General features: G+C 37.2%; 1 protein-coding gene across 1 annotated transcript; it reads right to left on the minus strand.

Moving 5' to 3' along the window:
* Positions 1-10,341: 10,341 nt before the first annotated feature.
* Positions 10,342-11,012, minus strand: LOC140183122 (uncharacterized). The gene is made up of 2 exons (XM_072231140.1): positions 10,863-11,012; positions 10,342-10,680 (listed from the first exon to the last, which is right to left on the minus strand). The coding sequence occupies exons 1-2, from the start codon at positions 11,010-11,012 to the stop codon at positions 10,342-10,344; spliced, it is 489 nt and encodes a 162-aa protein (XP_072087241.1).
* Positions 11,013-12,937: the final 1,925 nt, after the last annotated feature.

Below are 12,937 nucleotides of genomic sequence, written 5' to 3' on the forward strand. Positions count from 1 at the left end.
AGGTGACATGCCTTACCGTACACAAGTTGGTATGGAGAGGTCCCTATAGGGGTCTTGAATGCTGTTCTGTAAGCCCACAGAGCATCATCCAAGCTCCGTGCCCAATCCTTTCTACGGGTACTTACTGTCCGTTCTAGGATTCTCTTTAATTCTCTATTAGAGACTTCAGCTTGCCCATTGGTTTGTGGATGATATGGAGTGGCTATCTTGTGGCGAATTCCATACCGAACCATGGCAGAGTAAAGCTGTTTATTGCAGAAGTGAGTGCCCCCATCACTGATTAGTACTCTAGGGACACCAAACCTGCTAAAGATATGTTTCTGGAGAAATTTCAGCACTGTTTTAGTATCATTGTTGGGTGTGGCAATAGCCTCAACCCATTTTGATACATAGTCAACTGCCACCAGAATATAAGTGTTTGAGTATGATGGTGGGAAAGGTCCCATGAAGTCAATTCCCCATACATCAAACAACTCTATTTCCAAGATTCCTTGTTGAGGCATGGCGTAACCATGAGGCAGATTACCCGCTCTTTGGCAACTGTCACAATTACGTACAAACTCTCGGGAATCTTTATAGAGTGTGGGCCAATAGAAGCCACATTGGAGGACCTTGGTGGCTGTTCGCTCACCTCCGAAATGGCCTCCATATTGAGATCCATGGCAATGCCATAGGATTCTCTGTGCTTCCTCTCTGGGGACACACCTACGGATAATTCCGTCTGCACATCTCTTAAAGAGATAGGGCTCATCCCACAAGTAGTACTTTGCATCAATAACTAATTTCTTCTTTTGTATTCTATTGTACTCCTTGGGTATGAACCTTGCAGCTTTATAGTTTGCAATATCGGAAAACCATGGTGCTTCCTGAATGGCAAATAGATGCTCATCAGGGAACGTCTCAGAGATCTCAAGAAAGGGGAGGGACGTCCCTTCCACTGGCTCTATCCGGGACAGATGATCAGCTACTTGGTTCTCTGTCCCTTTTCTGTCTCTTATTTCTATATCAAACTCTTGCAGAAGCAATACCCATCTGATGAGCCTGAGTTTTGAATCCTACTTTGTGAGTAGATACTTAAGAGCAGCATGGTCAGTGTACACAATCACCTTTGATCCTACTAAGTAGGATCTGAACTTGTCAATGGCGTAAACCACTGCAAGTAATTCCTTTTCTATGGTTGTGTAATTTTTCTGGGCATCATTTAAAACGCGACTGGCATAATAAATGACATGCAGAAGCTTGTCATGCCTCTGTCCCAATACTGCACCAATGGCATGATCACTGGCATCACACATTAGCTCAAATGGTAATGTCCAGTCTGGTGCAGAAATGACTGGTGCTGTGACCAGCTTAGCTTTCAGCGTTTCAAACGCCTGCAGGCACTCTGTGTCAAACACAAATGGTGTGTCAGCAGCTAGCAGATTGCTTAGAGGTTTTGCGATTTTTGAAAAATCCTTTATAAACCTCCTATAGAATCCTGCATGCCCCAGAAAGCTTCTGATTGCCTTAACATTGGCAGGTGGTGGTAATTTTTCAATTACCTCTATTTTTGCTTGATCCACCTCTATTCCCTTGTTTGAGATTTTATGCCCAAGAACAATTCCTTCAGTCACCATGAAGTGACACTTTTCCCAGTTTAAAACTAGGTTGGTTTCTTGGCATCTTTTCAGAACAAGTTTCAGGTGATCAAGACAGGAGCTGAATGAGTCTCCATATACTGAGAAGTCATCCATGAAGACTTCCAGAAATTTTTCCACCATATCAGAGAAAATAGAGAGCATGCATCTCTGGAAGGTTGCAGGCGCATTGCATAGCCCAAAGGGCATCCTTCTATAAGCAAACACTCCGGATGGACATGTGAATGCTGTTTTCTCTTGATCTTGGGGATCTACTGCAATCTGGTTATAGCCTGAGTAGCCATCCAAAAATCAGTAATAATCATGACCTGCTAGTCTTTCTAGCATCTGGTCTATGAATGGTAAAGGAAAATGATCCTTTCTGGTGGCTGTATTGAGCCTTCTGTAGTCAATACACATGCGCCACCCTGTAACTGTTCTTGTAGGAACCAGTTCATTTTTTTCATTATGAATCACTGTCATGCCTCCCTTTTTTGGGACGACTTGAACAGGGCTCACCCAGGGGCTATCAGAAATGGGATAAATAATCCCAGCCTCTAGTAATTTGGTGACCTCTTTCTGCACCACTTCCTTCATGGCTGGATTTAGCCGCCTCTGTGGTTGAACCACTGGTTTGGCATTATCCTCCAATAGGATTTTGTGCATGCATCTAGCTGGGCTTATGCCCTTAAGGTCACCTATGGACCACCCAAGAGCTGTCTTGTGTGTCCTTAGCACTTGAATAAGTGCTTCCTCTTCCTGTGAATTTAAAGCAGAGCTTATGATCACTGGAAAAGTGTCACCTTCTCCTAGAAATGCATATTTCAAGGATGGTGGCAGTGGCTTGAGCTCTGGTTTAGGAGGTTTTTCCTCTTTCAGAAGAAAATTCAGAGGCTCTTTCATGTCCCCTGAATCCTCCAAATCAGGCTGAACATCTTTAAAGATGTCTTCCAACTCTGATTCGAGACTCTCAGCCATGTTGATCTCTTCTACCAAAGAGTCAATAAGATCAACTTTCATGCAGTCTGTTGATGTGTCTGGATGCTGCATGGCTTTGACAGCGTTCAACTTGAACTCATCATCGTTGACTCTCAGGGTTATTTCCCCCTGTTGGACGTCAATGAGGGATCGTCCAGTTGCTAGGAAGGGTCTTCCTAGAATGAGAGTAGCACTCTTGTGCTCCTCCATTTCCAGCACAACAAAGTCAGTGGGAAAGGCGAATGGCCCAACTCTGACAATCATGTCCTCAATCACGCCTGATGGGTATTTAGTGGAACCATCAGCAAGTTGGAGACATATCCGGGTTGGTTTAACTTCTTCAGTTAAGCCAAGCTTCCTGATAGTGGATGCAGGTATTAGGTTGATGCTTGCCCCAAGATCGCATAAAGCTGTCTTGGTGAAGTCACCTTCTAATATGCATGGTATCAGAAAACTCCCAGGGTCTTTAAGCTTTTCAGGAAAGCTTTTCAGAATGACTGCACTGCATTCTTCAGTGAGGAGAACTCTTTCTGTTTCTCTCCACTCCTTTTTATGACTCAAGATCTCTTTCATGAACTTGGCATAAGAAGGTATTTGCTCAAGTGCCTCTGCAAATGGAATCTTTATTTCAAGAGTCCTTAGATAATCTGCAAAGCGAGCAAATTGCTTATCCTGCTCCTCTTTCTGGAGTTTTTGAGGATAAGGTATCTTGGCTTTATATTCCTCAACCTTAGTGGTTAAAGAAGCCTTTTTAGAGGGGTTGTTATCAGCATTTGTGTGTGTCTGATCCCTCACTGGCAATTGAGTGCCAGAGTCAGAAGCTGGAGTGACGTTAGACGCCAGCTCACTGTCTGTTCCTGGCGCCTGAACGCCAGAAATGTGCCCATTTTGGGCGTTCAATGCTGGATTCTGCCCCATTTGGGCGTTCAACGCCAGATTCTTGCCCATTTCTGGCGTTGAACGCCAATCCTGCCTTGTTTCTGGCGCTGAACGCCAGTTTTGGGCATGGTCTGGGCGTTCAGCGCCAGCCTTCCACCCATTTTCTGGCAATTTAGTGCCAGAATTATTTTTCCCTGGGCTCTTACTGTCTTCAGGTGAATCTTTGGTGGGTCGCTCATTTCTTGAATTTTTGATGCCTTGAGGTGGGGTATTTAATGTTTTCCCACTTCTTAATTGAACTGCTTGGCATTCTTCTGCTATTTGCCTTGATAGCTGCTGCTTTGTTTGCTTAAACTGTTCGTCCATATGTATATTAGCTATCCTTGTCTCCTGTAGCCTGTCTTTGAATTCAGCTAGCTGCTTTGTTAGAAAATCCAATTGCTGATTGAATTCAGCAGCTTGTTTTACAGTACTGAATTCAGCAGTTACTGTTTTAACCTCTTCATTCATGGAAGGGTTGCTGCTTAGATACAGATGCTGATTCCTGGCAACTGTATCAATGAGCTCTTGAGCCTCTTCAATTGTCTTTCTCATATGGATAGATCCACCAGCTGAGTAATCTAGAGACATCTGAGCTCCTTCTGCAAGCCCATAGTAGAAGATGTCTAACTGAACCCACTCTGAAAACATTTCAGAGGGGCATTTTCGTAGCATCTCTCTGTATCTCTCCCAGGCATCATAAAGAGATTCATTATCTCCTTGTTTAAAGCCTTGGATGTCCAGCCTTAGCTGTGTCATCCTTTTTGGGGGAAAATACTGATTCAGGAATTTTTCTGTCAGCTGTTTCCATGTTCTTATGCTGGCCTTAGGTTGGTTATTTAACCACCTCTTAGCTTGATCTTTTACAGCAAATGGAAACAGTAATAGTCTGTAGACATCCTGATCTATTTCCTTATCATGTACTATGTCAGCAATTTGTAAAAATTGTGCCAGAAACTCTGTAGGTTCTTCCTGTGAAAGACCGGAATACTGACAACTTTGCTGCACCATGATAATGAGCTGAGGATTCAACTCAAAGCTACTAACTCCAATGGAGGGTATGCAGATGCTACTCCCATATGAAGCAGTAGAGGGGTTAGAATATGACCCCAAAGTCCTCCTGGACTGTCCATCTCCACTTATGTCCATGATGGATATATGGATATAACTTGGACTGATTTACCTTTTTATTTATTTTATTTTATAAGAAGTAAATACTTAAATAAAATAAAATAACTAAAAAGAATTTGAATTTTGAAATTTAAAAAAAAAAATTTTTTTATAATTTTCGAAAATTTGTTTTTAAAAAAGAGAGAAAAGAAATTTTTGAATTTAAAGAGGAGAGAGAAAAATAATAAGATAGCACAAGATTTAAAATTTTTAGATCTAATGCTCCCTATTTTCGAAAATTTTGGAGGGAAAACACCAAGGAACACCAAACTTAAAAATTTTAAGATCAAGTCACAAGGAAAACTCAAGAACACGAAGAAAGAACACCAAACTTAAAATTTTTAGAAAACCAAAACAAAATTTACGAAAATTTTAAGGAAAATCAATCAAGAGGACACCAAACTTAAAGTTTGGCACAGGATCTAATAGAGAAATTATTTTTGAAAACTATTTTTAAAAAGAAAATAAGGATTCTAAAATTTTAACACGACAATAATAAGAGACTCTAAACAAACAAAAGAAATTTTTCCTAACCTAAGCAACAAAATAATCCGTCAGTTGTTCAAACACGAACAATCCCCGGCAACGGCGCCAAAAACTTGGTGCACGAATTGTGAATCACACTTTTCACAACGCGTACCACTAACCAGCAAGTGCACTGGGTCGTCCAAGTAATACCTTACGTGAGTAAGGGTCGAATCCCACGGAGATTGTTGGTTTGAAGCAATCTATGGTTATCTTGTAAATCTTAGTCAGGAAGTCAATTATGTTTATCAGTTGAATTGCGAATAAACAATAGAGCATGGATTAAAGGTTACTTGTTATGCAGTAATGGAGAATATGTTGGAGTTTTGGAGATGCTTTGCCTTCTGAATCTCTGCTTTCCTCTGTCTTCTTGTTCACGCACGCATGTCCTCCTATGGCAAGCTGTGTGTTGGTGGATCACCATTGTCAATGGCTACCTTCCATCCTTCCAGTGAAAACTACGCTCACGCGCTCTGTCACAGCACGGCTAATCACCGGTTGGTTCTCGATCCGGTTGGAATAGGATTTACTATCCTTTTGCGTCTGTCACTAACGCCCAGCCTTCAGAAGTTTGAAGCTCGTCACAGTCATTCAATCCTTGAATCCTACTCTGAATACTACAGACAAGGTTTAGACTTTCCGGATTCTCATGAATGCCGCCATCAGTTCTAGCTTATACCACGGAGATTCTGATTAAGGAATCTAAGAGATACGCATTCAATCGTATATAGAACGGAGGTGGTTGTCAGGCACACGTTCATGAATTGAGGAAGGTGATGAGTGTCACAGATCATCACCTCCATCACAGTTAAGCGCGAATGAACATCTTAGATAGGAACAAGCGTGTTTGAATGGAAAACAGAAATACTTGCATTAATTCATCGAGACACAGCAGAGCTCCTCACCCCCAACAATGAGGTTTAGAGACTCATGCCGTCAGAGAATACAAAGTTTAGATCTGAAATGTCATGAGATACAAAATAAGTCTCTAAAAGTTGTTTAAATACTAAACTAGTAGCCTAGGGTTACAAAATATGAGTGGACTATGATGGATGATGCAGAGATCCACTTCTGGGGCCCACTTGGTGTGCTGGGGCCCACTTGGTGTGTGCTGGGGCTGAGACTTAAGCAATTCACGTGCAGAGGCCATTTGTGGAGTTGAACGCCAGTTTTTGTGCCAGTTTGGGCGTTCAACTCCAGTTTTTGATCCTTTTCTGGCGCTGGACGCCAGAATTGGGCAGAGGACTGGCATTGAACGCCAGTTTACGTCGTCTATTCTTGTGCAAAGTATGGACTATTATATATTGATGGAAAGCCCGGGATGTCTACTTTTCAACGCAATTGGAAGCACGCCATTTCGAGTTCTGTAGCTCCAGAAAATCTACTTTGAGTGCAGGGAGGTCAGAATCCAACAGCATCAGCAGTCCTTTTTCAGCCTGAATCAGATTTTGCTCAGCTCCTTCAATTTCAGCTAGAAAAATACCTGGAATTACAGAAAACCACACGACCCATAGTAAAGTCCAGAAATATGAATTTTTCCTAAAAACTACTGGAAATAAACTAGAAACTAACTAAAACATATTCAAAACTATATGAAATTAACCCCAAAAAGCGTATAAAATATCCGCTCATCAGCATGCCACTGCTGCTGATCTTTACATTATAACATGACGCAAAATTTGTTTACCTATTTACAATTTACATATTCACCATATATTGAAAAAAATGGATTCAGCAATAATTGGATAAAATATAGTGAATACACCATTCATTATATTCAAAAAAATAGTGCCCATGTACAGTCACAATGAAAACAGAATTATTATTATAAAATATATAGTTAAACTTACTCTACAGTAAATCAACTAATCAAAATTTTGTGCCACTAACGTCAAAATTGTGTATTCAGAGAACTGGGTATTTGAGTCTCAAATTGACATGAGATAGAGCCAATAAAATCCAAATATTTTTGAAATTACTTTATCTAATAAAAATAAATCAGTCAAATAAAAAATCATGAGTGACTTTGTGGTGTACATATATCATTGTCATCATTTTAACAAAGAATGAACTTTTTTAATACCTAAGCTATATTAGCCATTATAGGCAAAATGCACCTAAGAAATCTATCAAAACAAAAGAAATGGCCAAAAGATCACTTCCAACCTGTTCAATACAGATATATCAAGAAAATACAAATCAATTCAACAACAAATGAATATTCAGTCATCTAAATTCCATAAAGCATTCACTTGGCAAAACCACATAAGTTAAGGAATAAACTAAATTGTGGAAGGAGAGATTTTTATATCATAAAAGAGCTACTGCATTTTATTGAATTTCAAAGAAATAAGTTCAAACATAAAGGGCTAAATAGCTAATTTGCCTAGTGGCTAAGGATATTGTGTCCACACCCTAGCACTTAATCTATTACATAAGAAAGATGCCCAAAAAACAATCCAAACAACTTATACAAAACATGACAACACACACATATTCTCATCTACTAGAATCCAATGCATCAAATGCTATTACATGGACACAACCAAAATACCTAATGCCCTAGATTAGTCCTAATCAGTAGCTCTAGTTAACTGCCATGGGCAGCCACCTCAATTAACCCCATGTCCAGAGGAGCCATCATTCCCCGAGCCACGAGACTCCTCAGCTTCATCAAATTGCAGCCTCAAGGATCTTCTCAACCTCTTCAACGAAGGCTTCACATCTTTCTCAAAATCAAGAGAGCCTCGATTAAGGCCAACCACATACTCCTAGTGTAAACAATTGCATGAAAATATAAACCTAATTAGAGGGATAATTAATAAGTTCTAGTCAAAGGAACTTGATCAGAAAATTAAGTGCATTGTCAAAAAAAAAAATAAATTGGCAACACCACTCACCTCTTCACTTTCATCAACTTCATCACATGAATTTTCAGAACTATCCACTTCATTTAACTTATCCACCACAGCATCAGTAGACTTTCTCTTGAGGAGAGGACACTATTAAATGACACAACATATTAGGTTCAATTTAAACACGACTAAAAAAAGGGTGAAAAGTAATACAGAAAAAATAATAGAAGAAACTGGAAGTATGGAACCTTAGCATCTTCATCAACTCCCAAGTTAACAACACTTGATTTTGGTTCGGTACATTTAGGCGAACCAGCAAAGAGCTCAGAGCAGCTGGAAGGAGTCAATCCCAATTTCGGTGATTCGGTAACCTTAGAGGGTTCCCTAAATGATCTCTCTCCTTTTGGTACAAACCCAGCCTTAGATAATACAAAGCACATCCGATATAAGACATGAATAAAGGTGGAACAACCAAAGAATGAAAAATTTAAGAAAGAATTTATTAAAATAAAACAATAAGTGCAAATTCCATTTTATACCTTTTCAGGACTCAAATCTGAACCAGAGAGTTCAAACATTCCAAGTATTGCAGCATGATCACAAACACACCTCACTGGATAAGTCCCTTTGAATTTCTCCATCCCAACAGGCCTACTAAGAACCTTGAAAAGCATAGTTTTTCCAACAATTTCTTGGAATATAGGAGGAGACTGTATGCTAAACACAACCTACGAACAATATAAAACAGAGACAATAGAAAAAATGAATGGGTAGAAACCGAAGGATAAGAAAACTCTTTAACAATAAAATCAGCGCATAAAAAGAACATAGCATTCGAGTGACTTACATCAACATCCTTAAGATGTTGTTCAAACACCTGGGAACAAATCTTATTCAGTAGGTAACTTGCCTCACGATCAAAGAGGACAAAAATAGAAACACCGTGAAATCCTCAACCAACACCTTCACTCTAAACCTGGATTTTTTTTAAGATGCACATAAATACTGGCCTAAGGTTAACAACTACGCAGAAATAATTCACTATTTAACGAAGCACAGAAGAAGCATTGTAAAATATTTATACCTAGGAGTCACATTTGTAACATGGATGTTGCAAAACTGACAAAAGTAAATCTCAGATTCTGCCTGAACACCTCTGCCACACACACAAGTAGAGTACCACCAAGGACCATCCTCAACTATTTCAGCTATCTTCGCTAGTACAACAAAAGTTCCAGCCTAAAAATATAAGACCAGGTCTATAAATGTTAAGACATTATAACCAAAGATAGTTGTAATACAAACTAAAACTGAAAAACTAAAATAAATACTAACATCATAGTATTTTCAAGTACAAAGAAGGAAAAAAGCATTAACATGGTTACAAAAACAAAGCAGTTTTTACTAACGAATAGAAAAAGAAAATTTAACACAAATTATCAAGAGTAAACATGATTAAAAAAAAAATTAAACTGGTTCCAACCCGGTTGTTATCATCAAGCGACTTCACAGTACACCTAGGTGTGAGCTTCATAAAATCTTCTTCTATTCTGATATTTTTCTAGATCCAACAAAGGCAATAGGTTGGGATGTACTAACTCCATGTGGAATAGAACTGTTAACAAATACAGCACCAACTTAAATAAGTAAACCATGATAGCAACAACAAAAAACATAACAGAAACTACATGTAAAAAAATACCTTTTCCTAAAAGCTGCCACCTCTGGGATGTCAAGATTAAATCCTAGCTTTGATGCAAACATAACATTCTGAAGTCCAACTTTACCTAAAAAATATATATATATATACATTGGTTACAGGAATATAGTGGTAAAACCAAGTGAACTTGGATAACTGACACACCTGAAATGAAAATTTACATGATACAAACCTCTAAAAACCTTAACTTTGGCAAGCTGTAAAACCACAACTGGCTGTTCAGCATACCCAAAAGACAGAAATTGATTAAGTTCGTCAACATATTCACCAAATAAGGCACACCGAATCTTGTGACTGAAAACGACCAACAAAATCACCTACACTATTAGAAACTTGACTATACAAACACACTGAAAACAAAAAAGAATCTCAATAAGAGGAAGATGTAGAAATTAAATAACGCTAACTCATTTTCAGCAAGTTCTATCACAGCCATCTTCATCTTCTTTCCATCTTTATCATATTCTTTCTCTTCCGACATAGAGACCATCAGACCCACCACATCTCAAATAAATATTAAAAAAAAACTACTAGGAAATAATGACAACAAAGCAACATTCTACAAATCACAAAGAAACAAGACTGCAATCATTCTAGCCAAAAAAAGTATGAGCAAATAGCACAACATATCAACTAAGAAATCGGAATCCTCTTTGGTTTCCAAAAGTTCAGTGAATGGAGAGATTGTAAGAGCAGATTTTGGAATAAAATCACAGATAGCATCCTTAACAGTGGTCCTGAACTGAAAAATCAACTTAAACTGATGCCTAGTGGCCCTATAAGATCCTTGGTTTGGCACAACAGAGAAGAGCTTCATTACATATACTCGACCCTCGGAGAGAAGTTGTTTGAATCTGTAAATCATAGTCTTCCGAACAGTTACTTGTATCTTGCACCCCTACCAATCAACATAAATTATACTAAAAATATGATAAATGACAAATCAAACACAGAGAAAAATAAATTTAAATGAAACAAAATTTCAGACCTCGATATAAAAAAAGCAAGGAGAAACACATCTAAATACAAAACAAAAAAACAGTCAAAAAATTTTAATAGATTTAGACCACTATAACTCACAGATTCATCAACCAAAATCATCTCCATGGAATTTGGGAGAAGCTGACCAGTGAAAGTTGGAACAGTCCAAAGCCTAATCACCCTAACTTTGAGGTTCCATGCTTCCTTCTCAGGATTAATCTCATTAACCATATCCATGGCAGTTGTCATATTGAAATGCAATTAGAGGGATGAAAGAGGGAACAGATTTTAGTAAATCAAACAGCAACTAAGAAACACATACAACAGCAACATGAATGTGAGAAAAATCTGCCATGATCAATGGGTTCTGCCTTTATTTATAAACACAAATCAATTTAGTAATTTGAATTTCGAAATCGATAGAACCCTTATTTTGGGAGGGAAAAAAGAAGCAACATAGACATTTGAAAGATATTAGTGTTGATTGACATTGGATATCAATCGAAAGATATTTGCGGGCCCACTAAATAATCCTATATATAGGACCTAAAAGCAAACAACAATTGATACACAAATAAGGTGTATAAATGGTAAGCTATATTAACCCTAAGTTAATAGGAGAAGAGGGGATGGGATGAGAAGAAGATGAGAGAGAAGAGACAGATAACAAAGACAACATGAGGTAACACCTAGAGAAAAGCGAGAACTAAAAATAAAAAGAAAACCTATGCATAGATTTAGGAGGGGTAGACCTAGATGATGACAGCTTTTAGTATAGATATCATTATTTGATTAGGCTTCCTATATAATTATATTTCCATGGCAAATATATCATATTCCCAATAAAGTTACACACAAGATAACTATCTATCTATGTAATGAAATACCAAAAACAAAGTGGCCATCAATAAAGTTCAAAAATTGAGCTCAAAAGAAAAAAAGATATACACTTAAAAGGGTGAAAGAAAAAATAGAGTTCAGTTAATAAAACAAACTATGTAAAAAAGTAATACAATAGGCCAAAGAAATGTGAAAAAACTATGAATCAACAAATGGGTTATGGCTTTATGTATAAACATATATCAATTAAGAGATTTGACTTTTGAAATACATAGAATCTTTACTTTGGGGTGTAGGGGGAGACGAAGTAAGTAACATGGAAATTTAAAAGATAATTAGTGACCTCAGATATCTAGACATCTAGTGAAAGATATTCAAGGCCCCCAATAAGTAATCCTCTCTATAGATACTAAACTAAGAACAATAGATATAAATCTAGAAATATGCAGTAAATAGCCGCCCCTACCATAGAAGCTTCATAAAATTAAATGTCTAAAATATATCATTTTAAGAGTTAAAACAAAAGAGTTAAGAGTTTCATTGCGAAGCAAATGGTGAAAAAAAAAAGCAGAACAGCAACACTAATTATTTAGTTAAAGACCGAAAAAGAAATAGAGCATCAATAATTCAAAGATGAAAAGCTAATTTAGCATCATAAATAAAAATAAAATAAATAACACCACGATACCAAAAATTCAATCAAAGCAAACTCTCACAAGATTTTGTTTATCAAATAATAAAATAAAATTCAGATATATGCAAAAGTAAAAAATTAGAAATTCGCTCCCATCTAAACAGAATAAAATTTTGGAAAAAATTAAAAAATAAAAAATAATGAAACTCACCTCAACCTCCAGCAATATATAGAGGTAAAAACAATCAAAAACTTTTTTCACCTACCAATTAACAAATGAAAAAACAAACCAAACAAAAAAAAGTTTATAATGATAATAGTGAATGAAATAATAAAAGATCACGTCATTGCTTATAAAAAAATTATTAGGCAACTGAAATTCAAGGTAGTAATTTTTTATTTAAAAGAATAATATGTTTTCAGTTTTGGTATGTATGTTCTCGTCTAAGTTAAGGGACAAAGAGAATTGGTAAACTAACAATTGCTAAAACACTAACAAACTTTTTAAATTAACAACACCAAGGAAGTAGAAAGAACTTAGACAGCTGTGATTAAACCAAAGGAAACTGAATCTGTTTATAAACACATCCAAGTGGATAAAGTGCAAAAAAGCTATAATAATATCTTAATAAAGTTATATTAGAGTAAAAATTTACATATGCCATAAGATAATGCTTATTTTTTATTTTTTTTTGGTCCC

This window comes from Arachis hypogaea, chromosome 20 (genome assembly GCF_003086295.3).
Source record: "Arachis hypogaea cultivar Tifrunner chromosome 20, arahy.Tifrunner.gnm2.J5K5, whole genome shotgun sequence".
In the NCBI taxonomy this organism is placed as follows: domain Eukaryota; kingdom Viridiplantae; phylum Streptophyta; class Magnoliopsida; order Fabales; family Fabaceae; genus Arachis; species Arachis hypogaea.